At 30.2% G+C, this 27,576-nt stretch overlaps 3 protein-coding genes across 4 annotated transcripts; all 3 read left to right on the forward strand.

Annotated features, from left to right (window-relative positions):
• Window positions 1-1,107: 1,107 nt before the first annotated feature.
• Window positions 1,108-4,125, forward strand: LOC127258817 (cis-muuroladiene synthase-like). Its single transcript, XM_051285828.1, has 6 exons — window positions 1,108-1,239; window positions 1,546-1,804; window positions 2,180-2,771; window positions 2,889-3,027; window positions 3,192-3,437; window positions 3,784-4,125. Exons 1-6 carry the CDS (start codon window positions 1,114-1,116, stop codon window positions 4,081-4,083), a joined length of 1,662 nt encoding a protein of 553 aa, XP_051141785.1. The 5' UTR covers window positions 1,108-1,113; the 3' UTR covers window positions 4,084-4,125.
• Window positions 4,126-14,547: 10,422 nt separating this feature from the next.
• LOC127258814 (cis-muuroladiene synthase-like) lies at window positions 14,548-16,922 on the forward strand. Of its 2 annotated transcripts, none has more exons than XM_051285824.1 (6): window positions 14,548-14,683; window positions 14,765-15,029; window positions 15,139-15,730; window positions 15,843-15,981; window positions 16,111-16,356; window positions 16,463-16,922. In XM_051285824.1, the coding sequence occupies exons 1-6, from the start codon at window positions 14,558-14,560 to the stop codon at window positions 16,760-16,762; spliced, it is 1,668 nt and encodes a 555-aa protein (XP_051141781.1). In that variant the 5' UTR covers window positions 14,548-14,557; the 3' UTR covers window positions 16,763-16,922. The 2 variants fall into 2 exon arrangements, with proteins under 2 accessions (XP_051141781.1, XP_051141782.1); XM_051285825.1 differs by having other exon boundaries at window positions 16,447-16,635.
• Window positions 16,923-21,801: 4,879 nt separating this feature from the next.
• Window positions 21,802-25,758, forward strand: LOC127258815 (probable 5-epi-aristolochene synthase 4). The gene is made up of 6 exons (XM_051285826.1): window positions 21,802-22,006; window positions 22,103-22,361; window positions 22,869-23,460; window positions 23,537-23,675; window positions 24,904-25,149; window positions 25,264-25,758. The coding sequence occupies exons 1-6, from the start codon at window positions 21,878-21,880 to the stop codon at window positions 25,561-25,563; spliced, it is 1,665 nt and encodes a 554-aa protein (XP_051141783.1). The 5' UTR covers window positions 21,802-21,877; the 3' UTR covers window positions 25,564-25,758.
• The last annotated feature ends 1,818 nt before the right edge of the window (window positions 25,759-27,576 follow it).

A 27,576-nucleotide genomic window follows, 5' to 3' on the forward strand; every position in this document is an offset into this window, starting at 1 on the left:
AAAATCAAGCCTTTGATTTTTTTTATTTTTTTATTTTATTTCGTAATTAATTTCTTACACGTGAAATTATAGTCTTGTGTACTTCTTAGTTTTTCTTACTATATTTTTTATACAAATATATTATTATTATTATTATTATTATTTATAAAATATCACATTCAACTTTCTTTAAATATAAACGGAAAACCAAAATCAAAATCTAAGTAATCAAAGGTATATATTTTTAAATCTATATTGTTAAAAAAGCGACCTCTATGTCATAAGTATGCAATATTATTATTTATTAGATCATCTTCAACCTATGCAGTGTGTTGTACAAAAAATAGAGGGGAGGGGCTCCAACCAATCCCTAAATTCCCCCAATTTTTGCAGATATACACAGTGTTAATGGAGTGGAGTTTTTTGTGGTATTTTTTATATTTTTGGTATTTTTGGGTGTATTGTGTAATTTTAATTTTTTTTAGTAGATAATATATAATTTTATATTTTAAAAAATTGTATGTGATTTTATTTTTTTTGAAAAATAATGTATAATTTTATTTTTTAAAAGTGATATAATTTTAGTTTTTGGAAAGTAATATATAATTTTATTTTTTAAAAAAATAATGTATAATTTTATTTTTTAAATTGATATATAATTTTACTGTTTGAAAAGTGATATAATTTTAATTTTTTTAAAAATAATGTTTAATTTTATTTGTAATTGTTATTAATTATAAATATTAATTTTTATATATGTAATTTTTAAATAAAATATAAATTATATGTGTATGGATCTAATGTAAAAATAAATTAAAGTTAGGGTGTAATTTATAAATATGAAAAATTATATAAAATAATATAAAAGAGAAATATACAGAGAATATACTTTTTAGAGTAAAATTAGCAACGACAAAGAGTGGAGGGTTGGAGATGGCCTTATACAATAATTATTTTTACTAATATATTTTTAATTATTTACTAATTATACCCTTTCTAAATTCTTGTGTCTACAGTAAAACGGACAAAATATCCGGGATTCTATAGATTTTCCACAGCCTTCCTAGCTATGTGCCTATAAAAATGATACCGATCATCACAACCACCACGCCTTAGACAGAATATTGCTTTACAATGGCCGGAAAATTTGTAGAGGCAACTTATCCTTCATATGATATCCACCTGCGAAGACTTCCAGTCGAAAAATTTGCACCAAGTATCTGGGCTGATACTTTCACTTCATTCTCTTTCGATGTTAAGGTCTGTTGTATGATTATGTTTGTCTCCTTCACTCTCTATGTTTCTGTCTATGTAGCTCTCTCTCTCTCTCTATATATATACATATGAGTGATTGTAATTTGTATATATTTGTAGTTGTTGAGATATTTTAGATATTAGGTAGATTTATATTTAGATTTGATCTAGATTACTTAAATTTGACTTTATCTCTGTTTTGTATCGCCTATATATAAGCCCTTATTTTGATGATGATCAATTAAGACAATCTCATTATTTTTCCCTAAAATTTCTAACAACAGTGAAGTTCGATTTATTTTGGCATTTTAGGCACAAGAAAAGCGTTCCAAAGCAGTGGAATCTCTCAAGGAAAAAGTTAGAGAAATGATCATTGCAGGAGGAAGTAATGCACTGAATGATAAGTTAATATTAATCGATACCCTGGAGCGTTTAGGATTGGCGTATCACTTTAAGCATGAAATAGAGGAGCAGCTCGAAAGCATTAGCAATCACTCGGAACATCATGATTTATACATTTCTGCTCTAAGATTTCGAATTCTTAGACAACACCACCATCGTGTTTCTTTGAGTACTTCAACAAATAATGACTATTGTTTATTTTCTTATATTTTGCCAACTTTGATACTACCTCTGTCCGCGATCGCCCGTTAAATTTACCTCCATTACTATATTTGGAAAAATAAGAAAGTCAATTGAAATTTAACATTTCATTCAACACTTATTTACAACAAATACACTGACTTTATTACATTCTCTCTTCATTCTTTTTAATTACTAACTAAATTTTCCAAAATATCTCAATTAACATTTTACTTTTTCCATTTTTTTAATAAAATATTTATTTTTCTTAGTATCTTCGGCTAACTCCAAATGAGCTCATTTTTTCGGACGGAGGCAGTACATACTTGTTTACAAACCTAATATACAATTTGTTAACATACAGGTGTGTTCAACAAATTTACGGATAAAGATGGGAAGTTCGATGAGATACTTAGCAGAGATGTGAAAGGATTGTTGAGCTTATTCGAAGCATCACAAGTGAGGATTCATGGAGAAGATATTTTGGAAGAGGGATTAGCTTTTACAACACATCATCTTAATGTTTTAGTACCCACATTAAAATGTCCCCTTCAAGAACAAGTGAAACGAGCTTTAGAGCAGCCCCTTCATCGAGTTTTTTCAAGGATAGAAGTGCGGAAATACATTTCTTTCTATGAAAGAGATTCCTCACACAACAAAGTGATTCTTGAATTAGCCATATTGGATTTTAATTACTTGCAAAATTTGTACAAGAAAGAGCTCTGTGATCTTTGTAGGTGGTGGAAAAATATTGATCTCATTTCAAAGCTCTCTTTCGCGAGGGACAGAGTTCCGGAGCTCTACTTTTGGGGCCTAGTGATGTATTTCAAACCCGAAGACTCTTTTAGTCGAATTGCAGTTGCTAAATGCACAATAATAACCTCAATATTGGATGATATGTACGATAACTATGCAACTGTCGAAGAAGCTGAAGCCTTTACCAAGAGTTTGCAAAGGTATGTGGATGATTCATTAATGGCTTATTATCATTTAAATTAAGTATTGAAGAAAAATAGATTTTAGTATATTCAAGGAACATGAACATTGCTCTATCTCTCTCTATCCTCTCAAAGGTGGGATATTGATGAAATTGATCGACTTCCGGACTACATGAAAGTTGTCTATAAATTCATTTTGAGTACATATGAAGACTTAGTATGTGAGGCATCAAAACGAGGAAGATCATTTGCAGCTCCCTATGTTAGAGAAGTGGTAAGAACTAATCGTTAGAGATTCAATTGTTTCTTGCCCTCAAAGTGATGATTCCAATGAATATATTGAGATTGATTAGAACCTTTTTTTTTTTTTTTTTTTTTCATATGTTCTTTTCGAAATCATTGAATGGTTCTAAAAATGTTATACCTTACAATGCACAGATACAAGAACTGAGTCTAGGTTATAACAACGAGCTCAAGTGGTTTCTAGGGATAAAAATGCCCACACTCGAAGCCTACAATGACAATATCATTATTACCAGCACGGTATATTTACTTTCCACGCCGGCTTTATTAGGGATGAAATCTGCAACAGATGAAGTCTTTCACTGGCTACACAATAGGCCTAAATTTGTCCTGGCAGCCGCTAGGATTGGTCGATTTCTAGATGACTTGGGCTCGCATCAAGTAAGCCTTAACATCAATATTCTTTCAGACTTTGTTATCTACCTAATGTATATTATATATTCCCTCCGTCCGCCTCTAAGGGTCACATTTACCTTTTGCGTCATTATACTTAACATTAAAAATATTCTAATATTTGTATAATTTTTTGTTCAAATGTCCTTCTATTAGTATTATAAGATGAAAGTATTTTTGCAATTTTTTTTTTTAATTTGTACTATGTTTTGATATAATAATTAATATTCAAAGATCAATACGCAAAAAGTAAATGAGACCCTTATAGCCGGACGAAGGTAGTATATGTTTTATCCACTTGATTAATCCTCTAATGAGCTTCATATATTTAAAGCGCGAGGGCCGGGAAGGGCAAATGCTCACGGCGGTCACCATGTACATGAAGTTACACGGCGTAACAAAGCAAGAAGCATTGGCTAAATTTGCTGAAATTGTCGAAGATTCATGGAAGGAAATTAATTCAGAGTTGTGTAACTTGCCTTCTTATGTTCCTCCCGAGGTCGCTATTTTTCTTCTCAACTTTGCTCGAGCAACGGAGATTTTTTATAAGAACTCAGAAGATGGTTATACATGTCCTGAGAAGGGTATGGCTCCACAGATGGCTGATCTCCTTGTCCACCCCATAGTCTTTTAAAGCATTCTTGTTATATGATTCAAATAAATATGGATTGAAAATAGCCATGATAAATTTTATTTTATTTGTAGGCAAGTGAGAAGAGATATTGTAGCTATATATATATATATATATATATAGGCAAGTGAGAAGATGTATTGTCTCTAAATTCATCCTTGTGCCTAAATTTATTGATTTGCATTCCTGTATTTTGGTAAATTTAACCATACTTTATATTATAAATACCTTCAGTATTATATACATATTTGCATTAAGAAAACACAAAGGAGAAATCTTTTTAAACAAAAGTACCATTAACTATCATTTTATTGAACATTACAAAGTATTTTATTGTACATTACAAAGTACCGATATAAGAATGAACAAATACCCATAAAGTAACCTTTTAAATCATGTGTATATGTTTATAACCATTTTCAAGAGAGTAAAAAGGCCAAACAATTTCGATTGAGACCAATGTATACATAAATTTGAAGTTAGGACAGATATGAGCATGGTGTTCTAGAAGACATCATCGATTTTCTGCGGCACAACAACAAAAATGCATTTAAATGATATAATTTAAACTTTCCAAATTTATTCAAATTCACTGAATCAAGATTAGAAGAATCCAAATATGTCTTTTGTAACAACAAATTGCATTTCAAACAAAAACCATTACAACTCAACAGTAAAATTTATTAAACAACGGTTTTAATACTGACTTGGTCAAATCATGTTGTGAAATAAACCAACATAACCATTTATTCTTTAGATGTATGTATTGTAGAATTTGTATTGTGTTGTATTGTATATATATGTTTATTGGGTTGAGCTCGGTAATATAATGTGCTATTGTGTTTATTCTTAGAAGTAAAGCCCCTTACCTTTTCCCATATATATGCTTTCCTGAAGGGCAGCTTTATTGGAAGGTACCAAAGTCACTCTTTAAAGCCTAGTTTGGATAGTTCCCAATCCGTCTAAGAAAGACGGAAGAAAAAACAAACAAAGCCAGGCACTATGTGAATTGCCCTTGCGTCGAATAAATACGTAGCTTTAGTTTCAGCTTAGGCAACATAGTTAGCAGTTTTTCTTCGTTCTATTGGCTAGCTTGTGCTTATCTCCATGTCACATATTGGACAGGTTCGTTCCTGGCCAGGGGAGGAAGTGAACCAAACCACTCATATTGTATTACGATGTGATGTGAAATATAAATTTTGTTGTGAAAGTTTAGGGTTGATGATCGAATAACAGACAAAAAATATAAAGAAGAAACAGATTTACGTGGTTCACCAACCACGTGTTGCCTACATTCACGGGTAGAAACGGAGAACAAATTTCAGTTAGGACGGCTAGGTCACATGTTATAGATTTGAGCCGCTTGACCGCTTGTTAGAATGAGAATACATGTCTATTTATAGTATAAACCTACGCCAATAATATACAAATCATATATCTAAATTTAGGATATAATATCTAATATCTAGACTATATCCCTAGATTCAAGATTCAAGACATATCAACAAATCTGGCTCTTGACTTGAATTTCACTCCAGATGCATCATTACAATACTAGATGAACAAATGACAAACTAACTTCAAAGCATATCAATAAATCTCTAACTTGACTTAATCTCACTTTCAGATGCATCATTATAATGCCAGATGAACAAACTCCTTCATTTTACCTTCGATTTCCTCTCCCTCGGGCAACTACCAGCTTGTGACCTCTAGAAAGTCCAAACAATATCGAAACTTGCTATGAGGGACCGATTTGGTGAACATATTAGCAGTTCCTTCTTGCATTCGTAGCCTAAACAAACGTTGCTTCAAAAGCAACTCATTGGTTAGATATTTCATAATGTACAAACTCTCCAACTTCTTCCAGAGACCAACAATAGTTTCCTGACCGCAACTTCGATGATTACATCATCGGACAAACACATCATAATTGTCGAGTGGGCCTTCTCCTCTGCGGTATCCCACTCTTCATCATCTACGTTTGCACCTCTCAGTTTTCAGATAGCGATGCCACAAACTCTGCTGCTTTAGCAAAGATCGCATCTTGATCTGCCATAAGCCAAAATTATTTCTCTCGGTAAATCTGTCAACCGTTACATTGAAAACAGACATTGTTGATCGACTCACAAAACCCTAACAGTGCGGAAATAAACAAACCCTGATCGAAATGACCAGGCTCTGATACCACTTTGTTGTGATGGATTAGGGTTGATTATCGAATAACAAACATAAAACATAAAGAAAACACAGATTTATGTGGTTCACCAGCAACATGTTGGCTACATCCACGTGCAAAAAGGGAGAACAAATTTCATTCACTACGGTAATGTTACATATTACAGATTTTGTATCCCTGAGTCTATTTAAATAAACCAACAGAATATATGAGATAGGCTCATCCCAATACCAACTCCAAAGCCCAATACTGCATACCATCGGCCGGGGGCCACTTTGTATCCCCGGACCCCAAGCAAAGGGGATTCGTCCCGCTTGACCCCCCGACTCGCTGACTGGGCAGCAACTCAATGAAGTAACAAATTTAATTTAAGGCATATCAATATATTTTTTGCCTTATTGATTTGTGTTAACCGGATCAAATCAAAATCATACTATTTAATTCCGTAAACACGGAAACCAAAGTGAATTTATTATATTCAACAGTAATATTGTATATTCAAGATATCCAATGTCATATTCAGCAATCTATGAAATTTAGAGAATGATCTTTTTAATTATGGTAACCAAATCATCTTTTGTGTGATTAGATGGAAGCAATTTAGATAAAATATATCAATATCAAATCCTTTGCCCGGTTCAGCACTGTTAAACCATATCCCACAATTGGATCTGTTCCGTACAACATAGGCAATTACATATTTATCGTGTAGCTTAATTTTACAAGGAAAATCTCTTTCTAAACTATAATCTCACCAAAATTTATAGAATTCGATGTTAAATCTAAAGCATGAAGTTCATGGAAGAATCGTTCAATTAATTGAAGAATTCGGCATTAACAATTAATTGATCCGAAAATAACTATAACATTAATTTTTTTAACATATTGATTTCCAAATGCATGGGACAAATTAAAACGTGATTTAACACCATTTACCAGTTGCTTGTTACACGAAATCATCCATAGATTTTGCTTGTAGTGAGAATTTTTTTGAGGTTGTGTGTTTCAAATTTGCCCAACGAGTCAATGTCATCGCTATGCCGTGACATATATAAGATATTTTAGAAAAAATCGGATATAAAGACAAACAAACAGATAATAGTAAACACTAAAATATGAAGACAAACACACTACAAACACGTAATAAAAAATAATTGTTTGATTTGATATTTTTGAGGTTGTTTGTTTCTAGGTTGAGTTTTTTTGGGTTTGGATTTTTTAATAGTAAAAAGTTGAATTTGAATAGTTGTTTGATGTGATATAAATAGAGATTGATGTGATATTTTGAATGTAAAATAAATTTGTAGTATTACATAAAGAAAGAAAAGTAATTGTTTGATTTGATATTTCTTTGAGGAAAAAAAAAAATCTGAATAATACGTAAAAACCTACTGTAAAAATCACAAAAGAACACAACCTAAAATATGGAGACAAAACCCTTGTTTTTACTATAATAATCCTCACTTCACACACACAAATACCTATGACACCTCTGGTCTTGCGTGCCATATATGGTTTTCTTAGTGTGACTTACTTGTCGAACTTAGTTTGTAAGCTATTAGATTTAGTCGAGAGTTTACCCAGAGCGCACTTAAAGAGTTTCGGGTTTAGGGTTTTCCAGATACTCACTTATTAAAAAAATATACCAACAAATTTTACCTTTTAAAACATGTACACAAATACATTGAATACCACACTATTTTAAAACTACCGATTTAATCCTAACATAAATGACATTATTATGTCTAACCCCCTAGCCTTTAAGCCAAATGAAACCTCTCTTATATTTTATATTTTATTAATACCCACTAAACCCCAATTTTATTAATGTAAGGCCAAACAATATCGATCGAGACCTACGAATAAATAAATTTGAAGTTACGGCAGATGTGAGCATGTGTTGTCGAAGATATCATCGATTTTCTGCGGCGCAGCAACAGATATGCATTGAAATGATATACTTTAAATTTTCCAAATTTATTCAAATTAAATTAATCAAGATAAGAAGAATCGAAATGTCTCTTTAGTAACAACAATAAATTGCTTTTCCAACTAGAGGGGCATTACAACTCAACAGTAAAATTTATTGTATTCAACAATAACATTGCATTTTCAAGATCTCCAATGTCATGTTCAACAATCTATGAAATTTAAAGAATGATGTTTTTAATTATGGTAACCAAATCTTCTTTGGTGTGATTGGATGGAAGCAATGTAGTTAACATATATCAACATCGAATCCTTGGCCCGGATATGAACGCAACGGCTTAATTGATATTCAGCATTGTTACATATTTATTGTGTACCTTAATTTTACAAGGAAAAACTCTTTCTAAACTATAATCTCATCAAAATTTGTAGAATTCGATATTAAATCCAAAGCATGGAGTTCATGGAAGAATCATTCGATACAAATGAGGAATTCGGTATTAACAATTAATTGATCCGAAAATAATTATTATATTCTTTTTCAACATATTGATATCCAAAAGTATGGGACAAATTAAAATTTGATGTAACACCATTTACCATTTGCTTGTTACAAGAAATCATCCATGGATTTTGCTTGTAGTGAGAATTTTTTTGAGATTGTGTGTTTCGAATCGACCCAGCGAGTCAAAGTCATCTCTATGCCATGACATAAGATATTTTTGAAAAAATCGAATATGAAAACAAAGAAACACAGAATAGAAAATACGAAAATATGGAGACAAGCACACAAACATGCTACAAAAAACACTAAAACATGAAGACAAAACCTTCTTTTTAGTATAATTATCCTCACTTCACACACCAAATACACCAAAGGATTTCACCTTTTAAAACATGTACACAAATACATTGAATACCACACTAACAAAACCACAATTTAATCATAACATAAATCGCATTATTATTGTGTAACCCCCTAGCCTTTTAACCCAAATTAATGAAAAGTCCCATATTTTTATATTTTTATTAGTCACACAATTAAGTTTATTCAACAATTTTTTGGCCCTTCAAGATCATTTAGGGATTCAAATTGGCAATTTTCACTTTTCCGGGCTTCATTTTAATTTGTAATTATTCTTACTTTGGATTTTAGGTTCTACCACAACTCTATAAATATCTACATTTCATTTTTTAAGTAGTTTTGCTATAAAAATAAATGATAGTTAATCCCTTAATTATTCTCTTATTCGTCTATCTTTGTTCGTGCATCGACAACAGTTTCTCTCTCAAGGAGTTCTTCCAATTCTTCAGTGCGTCGTGTTTCTTGAATTTCTAAAGTGCTCAGCAAACTTATAATACGAAAGAGTTAATAAATTTCCAACCAAATAATGCTTCAAAAAGTAATGACTACATGGTGTGTATGGTAATGTTGTTAGTGCATTAGAATAATGGGATAAGAAATGCTTATCGTTTATTAATACTAACTCCGTCGATAACTTATTTATTAGATATTTTTATCTACCGCAAAGCTTCAACACTGATGAATCAAGTATTTAAAATTCTTTTTCGTGTTATGAGTTTCGTCTCAATATCAATGAAGTGTTCATTGCAAAACACATGCACCTAAAAGCTTGTAAAAATGTTCTTTTGACATAGCGAAAGATGCGCAGAGTAGTAAACTGTCCGGGGGTAGTCATGAGCTAATTAACAACATGAACTACATGAGCTATGTCAAGGCGAGTAAATGTCAAATAGACGGTGAGACTCAAACTCGAAACCTATGTTTCTGATATCATGTTAGATGATCGGAACGACTGTCTCACCTAATAGCTTAATATTTACACACATTTACATTGGAGAAATGGGGATTGATTGCATTTTTCTAAAGAGGGTATTGAGTGAGTGAGATGAGAATTCATTCTCTGAAACACACATTGAATAAGAAGCCTTAAATCTTAATCCCCTTTGTTGATATGCCTTGAATCTAGTCTAGCTGTCTTTAATAAATCTATTCTCTATTTCTATCCGTGGATGTAGCCAACACGCTATTGGTGACCCGTGTAAATCTATGTCTTTATTTTTACGTTTTTGTTTGTTATTCGGTCATTAATCCTATAATCCGTCATAGCACCCTTGAATTTCGAATAAGAGAGATTTGATCTTTTACTTGAATATGCACATTCTTGATAGAGAAATCAGAAGCAACATCAAACTTTCTAGTGGAAGTTTTGTATTAATCGTTGAAGTTGTTTTTAGGTCCGATCCAATGAAAGGAGATTCGAACAAAGAAGAAGCAGTTTGTTGCCATTGAAAAATCAAAAATGCAGAAAAAGAACCTGAAGTTGAGACTTTGTGAAGGTGCTTTTGAAGAGGATTTCATTATTGTATTCGGTAGTCATTGGATTAATTTGGGTGTTGATGGTTTTCTTTATTATTGTTTGAGTTGAGTTTTAACTTTTTATCATATGTCTGAATCTTAATAGATTAACTTGGGTTCAATGTAGGTGGTGTGAAGGCCGAACTAGATAAACAAACATGGTGTTTGATTTATTCTATATTTCCGATATACTTTATCTGGTAATTCATTCGTCATCTGAACAACCATCAAACGACAATATTTGGGGACAACAATCTTTTAGAGTTTATGTTCCGACTTGAAATTTTAACTTATTAAGAGGGTGTTTGACAATTAGCTTTTTTTAATAATTTTTAGCTTATTTAAGAGATTTTTATCTCTTCGACTAGTCAAAAAGCTAATTATAATATTTGGTAAATAAGCTTTTTTTTAACCTTAATTATATATATTCCATATTAGCCCTTAAATATTAATTATTTTTTTTACACATATGTTTACTTATTATTTCAACATATTTATTTATTTGGTAATTATGGTTTAATTTTCCATATTTCAAATGATTCAAACTATTAATTATTTTATATATTTTTATTTTCTTTGTAAAATATATTAATTTATTAAATTAAGGAAAAATATAAATATGATTAATTTATTTATATATATTTATTATATAAATTTTATATTAAAAATAAATAAAATAGATTAATTTTATTGAAAATAATAATAATATATTAATTTATAATTATCATAATTAAAATAGATATATTAAAAAATAGTTTTTTTTATATTTTATATTATTTTCAATAAAAAAATTATTATGTTTTTTAGTAAAATTATTTTTAACAAAAACATTTTAAAATAGCAAAATAAATATATTAATAATATTTTCCCAATTTTCGATAACCAATAATAAAAATTATCAAAATTCTAAACTTCAAATATTTTAGTTGAATAATTTTAAAATATAATGTAAATATCTTCGAATGTCATTTTATATATAAACAACTAATATCAAACACCAAATACTTTAACACAAATAGCTAGCTATCTCCTAATTGCCGAATAGACAAAGTGCTTTTTTTCTTGGCCTATTATTAATTTTGTTTTACTCTTATATATATATATATATATATAATATTTTTTTTTGCTGTTAACTTCATTTAAAAAATAAAAAATAAAAAATTGCACATACAAGATCAATCAAACAAACCATTCTCCAGTCGATTACTCAAATTTTGATTTAATATCTCTACCATATCTTAAACCATTGTCCTTTAACAAGTATTTTTCAACATTTATATTATATTCATTGTTTTAATCTTGGAATCGTCCTAAAAATCAACAGTTTGTTTGGTTGCATTTTTTACTTTTTTTTTTTTCACAGTTAATAAATTTAAAAAGATCACAATATATACTTTTCTTTAAAATATTATAAGAAAATAGCTTTCATCAAAATATGATGCAAAATAACTGCAATTTGAAGGATACTATTTCCATACCTACTATCACTTTGATAGAAAGAACTAATGCCACGTCATGCGGCCTTTTATTTTTTATTTCCTCTTTTTATGTTTGTGTTCGGAATTGGACGAAATTCGCATGCTTCGCTAGAGGTTTTGTAGGAGGCAATATGCAAAGTTTACCAGCAGCCGTTTCCTGATCGAGTTGTTGAAGAACATGACACGCCCAAATTTTTCCCAGCTTCAAATGGCGTGGCAACAGCCTTCTTAGACGATGTATGTTTTTCTTTGATCTATTTGTCCAAAACTTCCTCCAATACAACGTACTACCATATATATTTTATTTTTTTACAAAAGTCAATATTCAGTTGCTCAGTCCAAAATAAATACTCACTTCGTCTCAAAACAATAATCTCATTTTTTTTCATTTTGGTCCGTTCCAAAACAATAGTCATATTTTCATATTTGGCAACAAATTTCTCATATTTTTACAAAACTATCCCTACTTTTTTCACAATAATTACATAATGTAGAAGCATTTTGTCTTTTAAAAATACATTTACACTCAATTCCAAATGTCCCTATTGTTAAGGAGGAGTATTTTATTTTGTCACAAAAGTCATTATTTAGTTGCCCAGTCCAAAATATCACAAAAGTCAATATTTTGATCTGAGTTGTTGAGGATGCGACAACAACAAAATCCTGAGCTTCAGTCTGTCAACGCGCCGGGTGAGTTACCGAACCACGAAGCGGAAAAATGGAGCTCGCCGACGGTCAGCCGCGATCTTTTTCAATTTCAGCTTGAACACGGCACATTTGAAGAATAGTATACTGCCTCCAAAATATAGACCTCCTTTAGGATCCTCAGCTATTGTTCCTGTATACTGTAACAAACATTAGTTTTAGTTAGAGCCGGCAAAAATTGATCCGATATGACAATTCGATACGATCCGATACGAAATAATTGGGTTTGGGTCAAAGATTTCAACCCGATTATGCATATGGGTTGACACGAACCCGACACGATAATAAACGGGTCGGGTTAGGGTTGAGGCTCTCAACTCGAACCCGACACGACAACCCGATTATAATATATTAATATTGATTAATATATTTATTATATATATAAAATAATCATAATTTAATAATTTTTTCATAAATTAATTTAAACTAAGTTCAATTTTAAATAATTCAATCTAATTTACGCTAAAACCAATAAAAACTAACATAACACGACAACAAAATAAAAAATTATTTAATTTGAATCAAGAAATTAGACTTAATTATGTATACGGATCAACATGAGTCAACCCGAACCTGACACGATAATAATCGGGTTAACACAAACCCGACACGATAATAAACGGGTCGGGTTAGGGTTGAATAATTTAATTCGTTTAAAGTATTCAACCCGACACGAATCAACCCATTGCCAACTCTAGTTTTAGTGTATATACAATTTAGGAATTTGGAATTTTGAAGCCAAAAATTTCGCATGATGTATACCAATTTTTGGTAATCCAAGATTGTTTAGAGCTTCAAATCAAACTATTTTAATTTTTGGGACTTTTGTTCTACAATTATTTTTATTTTAGGCTCAATATGTTTTTTTAGTGTTTTAATTCGAAGTGTTGTTTATGTAAAGTATGAAATATTATATAAGTAGTATAAAAAATATTTTTTTGTTGATTTTATTTATTTATTTTTATTTATTTATTTATTTTTTTGAGTTTACAACTATGTGAATATCTGATTTTTTGTTTTGTATTCAGTTTTCTTTGATAGATAATAAAAGTTTCGATTTTTAATTGGCAATTCATATTGGTCTATCTCAATTCATGAATCACATTTTAAAATACCACAATACCCGTTATTAGTACATTTGCTGCTTCAATCAATCAATCAATTCAAAATTTTATTATTGACAAAAACATAAAATTTCATACAATGCGGCATCTTTGGATTGGGTGTGAGCTTTGAGAACAGTATAATTTAAATGCAAATACGTTTTTTTAAATGTGATGTGTGAACCGAAAATAAGGATTTATTTGCACAATATTTTCTTTTCTAATATATATTTTACCATCTCAAAAAATATATATTAAATATTAAATATAAAATATTATCTTTTATATTATCTAACATTCTTTATACTTAACATAATAAAAATAAAAATAATTCAAATCAAAATATTGAACAAATAAACCTTAAAAATCAAATATTTATATATATCAAACCCTAAACCCTAGTACAGGTGGCATCACAGAGAGTCTAGATATATAGTATTTCTCTAGGTTTTGGGGTTAACACAACAAACTCTTGTTTTTTTTTTCGATAATGACACGATAATCCACAGTCGTTGCCCAAAAAATGTGTAGTAAATTAAGCCCAATAAGATAAGTCATTAGGCGAACCATATGTGTCACCTAGAGCCATCTAGGGTTTGAACCATGACAACAACTCTTAAACATATATTACAGTTTTCATATGTGCCTATAAATATGATATCAATCATCACAACAACCACGGATAAGACAACATTTATTTACAATGGCTGGAAAATTTGTGCAGGCAACTTATCCTTCAGATGATATCAGCCGGCGGAGGCTTCCCATCGAAAAATTTGCACCGAGTATCTGGGCTGATACTTTCACTTCATTCTCCTTCGATATTCAGGTATCATATTATGGGACATAAACACGATGAATGCAAGCATGATTATACATTTGTAAAGTTCGATATTTTTTGGGGTTGCAGGCACAAGAAAAGCGTTCCAAAGCCATCGAATCTCTCAAGGAAAAAGTTAGAGAAATGATCATTGCTGGAGGAAGTAATCATGAACTGAATGAGAAGCTAATATTAATCGATACCGTGGAGCGTTTAGGATTGGCGTATCACTTTAAGCATGAAATCGAGGAGCAACTCGAAAGCATCGCTAGCAATCTCTCGGAACACAACGACTTATACACTTCAGCTCTACGGTTTCGAATTCTTAGACAGCACCACTATCTTGTTTCTTCGAGTACCTCAACAAATAATCACTATATTTTATTTTCTATCCTATTTTGTTAAAGCAATGCGATCTTTGACACGTCTAATTTTCAAAACTGATATACAATGTGTTAACACAGGTGTATTTAACAAATTTATGGATCAAGATGGGAAGTTTGATGAGATACTCAGTAGAGACGTGAAGGGATTGTTGAGCTTATTCGAAGCATCACAGGTGAGGATTCATGGAGAAGATATTATGGAAGAGGGATTAGCTTTCACTACCCATCATCTGAATGCTTTAGCACAAACATTAGACTGTCCACTTCAAGACCAAGTAAAAAGAGCTCTAGAGCATCCACTTCATCGAAATTTTTCAAGAATAGAAGTGCGCAAATACATTTCTTTCTATGAAAAGGATTGCTTGCACAACAAAGTGATTCTGGAATTAGCCATGCTGGATTTCACTTACTTGCAAAATTTGTACAAGAAAGAGCTTTGTGATCTTTGTAGGTGGTGGGACAATATTGATCTCATGTCGAAGCTCACGTATGCCAGGGACAGGGTGCCAGAGATCTATGTTTGGAGCTTAGTAGTTTATTTCGAACCCAAAGACTCACTTAGTCGATTGGCGGTTGCTAAATGCACAATAATAGCCTCAATATTCGATGATATGTACGATAACTATGCAACTGTTGAAGAAGCCGAAGCCTTTACAAAGATTTTAGAAAGGTATATGCGTGATTCATTATTTGCTTATTATCATGTAAATTAACTATGGAAGAAAAATTGCTTCTTGTATATTCAAGAAACATGAAGATTGCTCTCTCTCTCTCTTTCTAAGGTGGGATATTGATGAAATGGATCGACTTCCCGACTACATGAAAATTGTCTATAAATTCATATTGAGTACATATGAAGAATTTGTATGTGAGGCATCGAAACGAGGAAGACTATTTGCAGCTCCCTATGTTAGAGAAGTGGTAAGAACTAATATTTTCAGATTAAATTGTTTCTTGCCCTCAGATTGATAAGAAGGTGTGTTTTTTTTTTTTACTTTCAATTTCAAATCATTGGATCATCCTTAAACGGTTACAACTTGCAATGGACAGATTAAAGAACTTAGCCGAGGTTATAACAACGAGCTTAAGTGGTTTCTCGGTGTACAAATGCCCACACTTGAAGCCTACAATGCGAACATCATTATTACAAGTGTGGTATTTTTACTAACCACGCCGGCTTTGTTAGGGATGAAATCTGCAACAGATGAAGTATTTCACTGGCTACTCAATAGGCCTAAACTTGTCCTGGCAGCTGCTAGGATTGGTCGACTTCTAGATGACTTGGGCTCGGATAAAGTAAGCGCTAACATCAATTCTTTCAGTATTCCATATCTACCTAATATATATATATATATGCTTCATCCACTTAATTGATCCTCTGAAAAGCTTCATGAATTTGAAGCGCGAGGGCCGAGAAGGGCAAATGCTCACGGCAGTCACCATGTATATGAAACAACACGGCGTAACAAAGCAAGAAGCATTGAACAAATTTGCTGAAATTGTTGAAGATTCATGGAAGGACATTAATTCAGAGTGGTGTAACTTGCCTTCCTACATTCCTCGTGAAGTCGCAAATTTGCCTCTCAACTTTGCTCGAGCATCAGAGATTTTTTATAAGAGCTCGGAAGATGGATACACAAGTCCTGAGAAGGGTATGGCTACACAGATGGCTGATCTCCTTGTACTTCCCCTAATCGTTTGATTCATTTGTGATTATGAATATATGGATGTTCCAAAATGCTAGTTATTTTTGCAATATACATGATGAGAGTGCAGGCCTCATATTTGTTAGTTTGGCATTTACTTCTATGGATTCTGTTGTTTTTTTGTGGATTTAATCGAATGAAAATGTGAGTGTGAAAGCAATGAGTAAGACAGAATAGAAACTGATATATTTCGATTATTCAACATGCAATACATGAAATAGTTGCACAATAGGCATAATCTTGTTCTAGCATCCTCGAGGACCGGCCGAATGCTAAATGATAAAGCTTCACATGAGGTATGCATTAACAACAACCTTCGAAATTCAATCTTTCTTTCTTATCTAGCTAATATATCCATAAGTTTTATTGGAAAAATATGTCTTGATTAGAGGCCAACTCATCGGAGTTTCTTGGCAGCAGAGTCATGAAACTTTATAATTGATCGGTTGGTCATCAGCTAATTAACTTATTCTGCAATCTAAATAAAATGTAATATCGGAGAGAGGAAGGGGATAATCTCAATAGGGAAGGTATGATTCACTCTGTAATGCATTAAACTAAAATAGGGATTTTTTTTTTTTTTTAATTTGTTAAAGTAAATTCATAATTTAATTAAAAGATGACTTTGTTATCAATGAAAGTATTAGCTCCATCGGATGATGAAGAGAAGAAATTATACTTGTATTTTATTATCAATTTAATAAAATTAATTCTTATGAGACTATCAATTAATTAGTTTTAGTTACCAACAATCTTTGATAATCACTTTTTCCTTACAATATCATACAACCATAATAATTATTTTTAACTACTTTTCAAACTAGAAAAATCTAATTAAACCAATTACTATATAAGATGAGCATTTTAGATTTGATTGTCTAATCAAAATATTGAACTATTCATCCCGGTTATTACTTATTTAAATGTAAATAAAATTAGGATTATATTGTTTACATTGACAGTAAATTATTATACTTAAATTTTTGGGGAAAAATAATAAAAATGTAGAGCAAAATCGAATTTCACACGGAAAAACCGATTTTGGATATTCTTTGAGTTAGATAAATTCACTTTTGTTATACAATATTTTGATCTTATTAAGGCTTTGGGTTACACAAAATTCCTACAATAATAAAAATAAAGCAACACTCGAAATTTAAACAAAAAATCGAGTAAGTAAAAGGTTGGGGAATTATTTATATATGAAAAAAAAAAACTTATTTTCAGAATTCTGCATAGATTTCTGTTACGGTATATTTTTTCTTCTTCTCGAGTTTTTTGAATTAAGTTTTATTTACAAAATTTGAAGCATCTGCTAACAAAAGATGTAACTTTAATTGGATTTAAATTCAAAAGTTGTCAATAGAATATTTTCAACTTTTAATTTCAAATTGAAGAGATTAGATCTCTTCGTTAAAAGTCTTCAATTCAATTTAAATATTTAATTAAATTTGAATTTTGAGGGTTTCATCCAAAAATTAATTTAATTTAGTTTCTAATTTTTAAAATTTATCACAATATTTAAAAAATAGTAATTTTACATACGGGTGAATTACATTATATAATCTTCTTTTTTTGGTCATGGACATGACTAAACCACCCATCCATCCAATTATTGACAGTTCTCCAAAAAAATGATGAATTGAGTATTTGGGGGCTCTTCTACTTGCTTGTGAGTTTGTCCCAAGATTAATGCAATGTTTATTGCAAAAAGACAAGGCAAATGTGTTATTACAAAAGTGAGACAAAGACAAAAGGGATCAAAAAGCAGTCGAACCATAAAAACAATTAAAGTTGCTCTTGTAAATTGGCTGAAGACACCTCTGAGACTGTTGATTAGCTTAATGATCCCTAGAAATGGGAGAAAATTGCAAAAAAATATATTACACTTATACCCTATTATCGTTTTTGTCATATATTTATTTCGCTGGTAAAATACATCATATATGTTTACAAAAGTCGTTATTTATATCATTTGCCCGTGCGTGACATTCACACCACGCGCCCTTACGCGCAGCCACGTGCGGCTAAATGATAGAAATAGCGAATTTTGCAAACATGTGGAATATATTTTGCCAGCGAGATAAATACAGGACAAAAGTGATAATAGGTATAAGTGTAGGATACTTTTTGCAATTTTCCCTTAGAAATGGTTATTCTGATTTTCGGAAAGCTAAGGTTGTCCGTAATTGAGATATATAGATACACACATTCACGATGGAGAAAATGGAGCTTTTTTTTTTTTTTTTTTTTTCTTTTCTTGGGTGAAATTTTTGTGTGTTAAAGAGCATGATGTGGAGAAGTCTTCCTCTCCATCACACCCATGGATGAAAGCCCTTATCACTTGTGATTCTTGGGTGAGTTTTGTCTTTAATGTGTGAAGAGATTACTCAATGTTTTGAGAGATTTTTGTGAGAAAAAAAATTCATGATTTGATTAGCACAATCTTAGAGATCAAATATATTCTTTTAGTTTGGTATGTTTGTGCACATTTCTTGATGGAACACTAAAATATGTTGTCAGATTAGTTAGCCTTGCAAATTAGGCTCAGAAAGTCGAACTTAATAGTCTACCGGCAAAACCAAGTTATGTCAAGAAGATTTGAATCATCGTACCACTAGATCATCTTTTACAGAATGCATAAAAAATGGAGAATATTATTATTTTGTTGATCGGAAAAAATAATTATTGTTATTATTATAATTATTATTTTGGATCGGAGTTATTGTTATTATGATTAGTTGTTACTAGAATCACACATTATTAATAAAAAATAATAATAATTGGTTGGCTAGCTCCACAAAACAAGTATCAATATGTAAATATGAAAAGTAGATCAAGGATCTAATGATGCTATTATTAAACATTATTGCTAATTTTTTTTAAGAACTAGACTCTGTGTAGACAAGTAGTCCATTTATTTGGTATATATATATATACATATTTCATGACGTAGGCAATAATTAGGACTTTGTGTAGACAAGTAGTCCATTTATTTAGTGTATATATATATTTTTTTTATTGTGATCTATGAAAGAATTGTTTTATAGGAAATAATATTTTGCCTTATTATACATGTATTCTATATGTCGTATATTTGTTATTGTTAGTCTTTTTAAGGAAGTGTGCATTAGGGTGCGCGCAATTTGTTTGGGGTTTTGGATTCTGAATTGAGATTTGAATAGTAAAAAAATTTGAATTGAAATTGTTGTATAGTGTGATATAAATATTGATTGATGTGATGTTTTGAATGAAAAATTAATTTTTAGTATAATATAAAAAATAAAAAATATGTGTTTGATTTGATGTTTTTAGGGGAAATTTTTTTTTTTTTTAATAGTAAAAGTCCACCAAAATTCTTCAAACAAATACAACATAAGTGAACACATTTGAATTTTGGAGAATTTTGAAGTTAATAATAAATTTGATATTTTATGTCATATCTTGTGAAAGTAAATAAATATTTAATACTTTCTCCGTCTCAAAATAAGATATTTGTTTGCTTTTTATATGCATGTTTTTGTAATACTAGTATATTTATACGGAAGAGTATTTATCGACATTATATTGTAAAAGTATTTATAATATTAGATAAATAATAAAATTATCAAAAAAATAAAATAGATAATTTCTTTTGGGACAGGGGAGTATATATAAATCTTTTGAAAAAATTATTATTGATAAATAATTATATTTAAATCTCCGAGGCTTTTGAATCTTTACTGTCATATATTTTTCGAGTATGATTTGCCATATCGAATTTAATTTACCAATTATTCAGTTCGACTATGGTTTACTCAGAGCATATTCAATTAGTAGAGGCCGGAGATTCGCTTCTCATAAAAAAAAAAAAACAAAAAACAAAAAAAAAACAAAAAAACAAAAAATAAATAAATAAATTATAAATAAAAAAACAAAACAAAAAACATAAATAACATAAACCTAATCCACCTGTTACACAAAAATGTTTATAAAAAGTCGAGCCGAAATTGATATTAAATTTCAAAGATACTGATGGTGAATTGATTTATTTTAAATTTCGACTGCTTAATAATATTCAATTAACCCACATGATTTAATTATTCAGTTATTCGGGGTTGTCAGACTATTTTATTTTGTCATATAATACATTAGATGTTACATACAGCTTATATAAATCAATTTTGTGCTACCTTGTACTATGCTAACTAAAATCATGGACACCACATACTGTTATAGTATGCTGTAATCAACATCATCTGTCATTATTATACACAATATTTGGTGTGTATAATAAAACTGTGTGTTATTTATATATATTATTGTGCTGATTTTTTCAATTCAGCACTCTGACCGTTCCATAATAAATATAATATTACTCTGATTTAACTGTTATATCATAAAAGATATTACATACTATAAAATATATTAATATTATAAAAAAAAAATACAATAAAATATTTGTAAATATTAAAATAAAAAATCATAAAATATTTGCAAATAAGTTTACTTACCCTATGTCCCACTTAATTAATTTGTTCGTTCTTTCTATTTTTGTCCGTTTCGCATAATTTATTATTATTTTTTTGGATATATAATTATATATTTTAATCGTATTTTAAAATTCATAATTTTTAATTTTTTTATTTTAATTAAATTATTTAGTTTTCTTAATTTTAATTTATAATTATTTTTTATTAAGTCATATAATTATTTTTACTAATATATTTTTTTAATTACTTACTAATTATATCGTATCTAAATTAAATAGGATAAAATAGCTGCAAGAGGTAGTATTATTTTTAAAATATAAATATTGTATAATTTGAGGGTATGTCTATTTTTTATTTCGGGTAAAACAAAAAACACAACCATTCCATTCAAAAGATTCTCGATAAGCATATATTATTTTCTATTACAAAACATAATTTCTTTAAATAAAAATCTAAAAAACAATAAATATAATATTGATCATAAAAGAACAACCACTTACAAAACTAAGTTCTTTTTGCATTAGAAAATTTCCACTTACATCTAGTGGAGTTTCTTCGAGATTTCCACAGCGCCAATAGATATATGATATATTTGATCATCACAAACAACCACTTCCATTACAAACATTGATTACTACAATGGCTAAAGAATTAGCGCTGCCATCGTCTCCTTCAGATGATCAGATCCTACGGCGGAGGCTTCCCGTTGAAAAATTTGAAGCCTCTATGTGGGCTGATACTTTCACTGCATTCTCTTTCGATATTCAGGTCTGTGTTTAGTTTACATGTCTGTCAATATATATATATATATGAGTTTTTTGTATATATTTATAGTGAAGTTCGATTTCCTTTTTGGAATTTTAGGCACAAGAAAAGCGTTCCAAAGCCATCGAATCTCTCAAGGAAAAAGTTAGAGAAATGATCATTGCTGGAGGAAGTGAACTGAATGAGAAGCTAATATTAATCGATACCGTGGAGCGTTTAGGATTGGCGTATCACTTTAAGCATGAAATCGAGGAGCAGCTCGAAAGCATTGCTAGCAATCTCTCGGAACACAACGACTTATACACTTCAGCTCTACGGTTTCGAATCCTTAGACAGCACCACTATCGTGTTTCTTCAAGTATACATATGTTTTCTCGTAGTTTTTATTGTTCAAATACTTTTTTTTTATATATCAATGATACCTTTGATATATTGTTTTAACCATACTGATACTGGTTGACTCCCGTAAAATATAAATAAATAAATTATGAGTATCTCTTAAAGCTTAAACTTTTAGGTGAGACTGTCATTTAATATACTACTCCCTCCGTCCCAAATACCATGTTCACGTTGCCGTTTCTGTCCGTCCCACATACCATGTCACTTTCCTTTTTTAAAAAAAATGATTACACACTTTAATCTTTTAAATTTTTTTTTTAATTTTAATTAAACTAATTAGTTATCTTTTAATCTTAATTTATAATTATTTATATTATAGGATAATTATTTTCACTAATATATTCTTAATTATCTACTAATTACACTCTGCCTAAAATACCGTATCTACAGTGTAACAGACACGGTATCTGGGACGGAGGGAGTATTTAATATCATCTGACAACTTATATGATTTGTCAACGCGCAGGCGTATTCAATAAATTTAAGGGTAAAGATGGGAAGTTTGAAGAGATGCTTAGTAGAGATGCGAAGGGATTGTTGAGCTTACTCGAAGCATCACAAGTGAGGATTCATGGCGAAGATATTTTGGAAGAGGGATTAGTCTTCGCGACTTATCATCTTAATGTTTTGGCGCCAACGTTGGAGGTTTCATTTAAAGACCAAGTGAATCGAGCTCTAGAGCATCCGCCTCATCACGGCTTATCAAGAATTGAAGCGCGCAAATACATTTCTTTCTATGCAAGTGATTCGTCGCACAACAAAGTGCTTCTAGAATTCGCCATATTGGATTTCAATTACTTGCAAAATCTGTACCTAAAAGAGCTTCATGATCTTTCTTGGTGGTGGAACAAAATTGATCTCAAGTCGAAGCTCACTTACCTTAGAGACAGAGTTCCAGAGATCTACTTTTGGAGCTTAGGAGTGTTTTTCGAGCCTCAAGAATCGCTTAGTCGTTTGGCAGTCGCTAAGTGCACATTTATAGCCACTGTATTGGATGATACATATGATAACTATGCAACAGTAGAAGAAGCAGAAACCTTTAACAAGGTTTTACAAAGGTATATTTTCATAATTCATTGTTTTTGGTATATTCAAGAACCATTAATGACCTTGCACAATTTTGTCTTTTATAAGGTGGGATATCAATGAAATCGATCAACTTCCAGACTACATGAAAGTTGCCTATAAGTTCATTATGAACACATATGAAGAATTGGCATGCGAGGCATCGAAACAGGGAAGATCTTCTGTAATTCCTTACATCAGAGAAGCGGTAAGAACTAATCTTGCCCTAATTTCTATATATGTATATATATGGATATGGATCAGCATATGCTATACACAGTGGCGGAACTAGGATCAAGTTAGAGGGGGGCTATTTTTTTAAACTAACAAAACACTCTCCCGGTCTCGAAACAATAAAGACATTTGAGTTCGGCTCGAAATTTAAAAAATAATAATATTATGTTTAAAATGAAGATAAAATAGATAGTAAAAAAACTAAAATATTATTAATAGTGTAATTGCTAATAAAGTAATGATATTTATATAAAAATAATAAAAAATATATAAATAATTTAATAATGATATGATTATTTATGAAAATAAAATTATTATTTTGATACGAAAAAAATAAATAAATTATTATTTTAAGATGGAAGAAATATATTTTATATGTCTATTTATTGTCCAACTAATTTTATCTTTCTAATTGTTATAGTTTAAAAATATTACAAAATAACAATTACAATAGTATTATTTACTATATATTGTAAAAATTCATTTTTGAATTTTTATGAAATAAAAAATAATAATACATATTTATTAGAAAAAAATCTATAATTAAAATAATTATTAGTATTATTATTTATTCCAATCATTTTTTCTATGTTTATATATATTAAAAATTTATAAAATAAGTAAATAAATTAAAGGAGGATGGGGTGGGCCGAGGGGGCTGCAGCCCACCCTTGCCCCTTAACAGATATGCCTCTCTTTATATAGGTAATCAACATATATTTATACGTATCTCATGTATTTATAATATTTATACGTATTTCATGTATTTATAATACAATATATGTTATATAATTCAACATATATTATTTGGTAAATCATCATATGTTGTAATATGTGTAAATATATATTCTCTTTCATTCCAAAACTATAGTCGGATTGGATACGAGATTTAAGGAATATTGATATTATATTAGTAGTTGGTTAATATTACAGATAAAAGACTTTTTTGCCTTGTGAGTGTATTAGTGTAAAAAGTAGTGGCAATTGTGTAATAAAAATGAAAAGATAGAGATAGTTTTATGATGATATGGTTATTAATTGAAATAAGACTATTGTTTTGAGACGGACAAAAATGGGAAACAAGACTATTGTATTGGAACGGATGGAGTATTAGTTATGTACGGTGATGACTTGAGTCAATCTTTTCTATTGATATAGAAACAACTCATAATCATTGAATCGTTATAACTTGCAACATACAGATAAAAGAAATTAGCCGAGGTTATAATCAAGAGCTCAAGTGGTTTATGGGGATGGACATGCCGACAGTCGAAACCTACAACTCAAATTCACTTATTACCAGCACGGTATTCTTAAACTGCATGGCGGCTTTGGTAGGGATTAAATCCGCATCGGAGGAAGTCTTTGAATGGGTAGAAAATAGGCCTAAACTTGTTGTAGCATCCTCGAGGATCGGTCGAATTCTAGATGACAAAGGCTCACACGAAGTAAGCACTATCAACAATCTTCAAACTTCAATTTTCCAATCCAGCAAATATACATCCATATTTTCATTCGATTAATTGAAATTTTTTTTATTCGATTTGTTAATTAATTTGCAGCGTGAGGACCGTGGCGGGGAGCTCCTCACGGCGGTCACCATGTACATGAAACAACACGGCACGACTAAACAAGAGACTTTGAACAAATTTGGAGAAATGGTTGAGGATTTATGGAAGGAGTTTTATGCGGAGTGGTGCAACTTGCCTTCCCTCGTTTCTTTCGACGCTGCTAATGTGTTTATCGACTTTGCTCGCATGGCGGAAACTCTTTATATGCATTCACAGGATGGGGTTACAACTCCTGAAAAGTATTTGGCCCCAGATATTTCCAGCATCCTTTTGGACCCCATAATCATCTGATTGATTATGATCAGATAATTCTTCTTCATAATAAATAACTCTAAAGTTATGAATCCATGTGTGTTCTATGACCTAGCTGTTGAAGTTGTCGATATAAACATTGTTTGTGGAGCGTGGGGACTTTATTTCCTTAGAAATATTTGTGCTTAATTGCTTGTAATTTTCCTCATGTGTTATAATATTATCTTTTTAAAGCTGGTATTATACTATTTTCGTCTCAAAAATGGTGGAACATTTGATTCGACACGAATTTTTAGATAGATAGTATTAAGTACGATTATTTGAAAATTAAATGATGTGACATGAGAGAAAAAAAATGTATATTTATTTTTTTCATTTGAATGATGTGATGAGATAAAGAGTAGGGTAGAAATTAAATATAGTTAATTATTTTTTATTTCGGAAATACAGCAACGTGTTTGGGACCGAGAGAGTAACTCTTATAATTGGGATAGTGATTAGCACTTCTTACAAAAACATTCTTATATTTTACCATGAATTTGGGTTAGTGTGATTATGTTTTCTCAAACATTCTTTTTTTATTCGCATATGATATTCTTTGTAAGTGTTCACCAGATGGTTAGTTATGTTTAGAGTCCTGTACAAAACATCCCACAATCGTCCATTCTTCATCTTCTTTTGAACAAAAATCTTGGGGCACAGAATTCAAACTGCTATGTTAATCATTTTCATAAAATTCGTACAATTATAGTAATAATTAATATATATATATAAAGGCATTACTGCTATATAAAAGTATGTCATATTCTAAAATCAATTATTACATATGTGTATTTGTATTATATTAATATATAAAATATGTTGTCTATATTAATATTATATGCGGACAGACAATGTGTTCCGAGCACTATGGCCGCCGTCATATGCATAAAATATGCCTAAGGTCATCTCTCATTCTTCACTCAAGTTAGCTATAGTAAAAATGTAGCTTGATCTATAGTGATTTTACTCTAACCATAAACTTCAATTTTCACTCTAATAAGTTTATTATTTATATATTCTTCTTTATATAACTTTTTATATTTATAAATTACACCTCAACTTTAATTTATTTTATACATTATAATACATGCATATATAATTTATATTTTATTTAAAAATTACATATATGAAAATTAACATTTATAATTAATAACTATTACAAATAAAGTAATTTTAAAAAAATAAAATTATACATTATTTTTTTAAAAAAAAAAGTAAAATTACATTTAACTTTTTAAAATATAAAATTATATATCATCATTCTAAAAAATAAAAATTAATAAAAATACAAAAAACACCACAAAATACTACAAAAATTCCACTCCAAAAATGAAGTGAAAAAATGCAAAAATGGGAGGGGGGGAGTGCAGTTTACCCAACTTTCATTCAAAAAGTAGGAAATCGAAGCAAGTTCAACCCGTTGCCAATTGCTTCCAAAGATAGAGCGAACGATCGATATATTAAAAACAATCAGAGAGTCTTTTTCTAGTAGGACACCACTACACTATAATGTTAGCATCACGAGCCTCATGGCCTAAGACCCAATCTTTGAAAATTAGTATTGCCCAAGCCCAAAACCAAAACAAACTCTAGCCCAATCCAATGTATCATTTATGTTAGTAAGGTATAGATTCATATAATTAATGATGAAAAACTCTTTGTGTTTGACAAACTTTTCAACTTACTTTTTGGCCTCTTAAATACCCAACAAAATATATGTAGGGAGTGAAGTCAAACTTGATAGATCAAATTGCTTGTAATTGTCAAGTTGAGCTGCAATCGATCTACTAAAAATATCATTGTTATGAAAATTGAGAATAAAAAAAGCGAAAAAAAAAAAAAAAGTACTCTATATATTATATACTACTCCCTCCGTTTCAAATACCGTGCAACATATGAGTTTGGCACAAGAATTTAGGTGAGTAGTATTAAGTATGATAATTTAATATAACTTTGATATTAGTGATGTGATTGGAGAGAGAAATGCATATTTAATTTTTCTATTGAAGT

This window comes from Andrographis paniculata, unplaced genomic scaffold (genome assembly GCF_009805555.1).
Source record: "Andrographis paniculata isolate CXL003 unplaced genomic scaffold, ASM980555v1 Contig5END, whole genome shotgun sequence".
NCBI lineage: Eukaryota > Viridiplantae > Streptophyta > Magnoliopsida > Lamiales > Acanthaceae > Andrographis > Andrographis paniculata.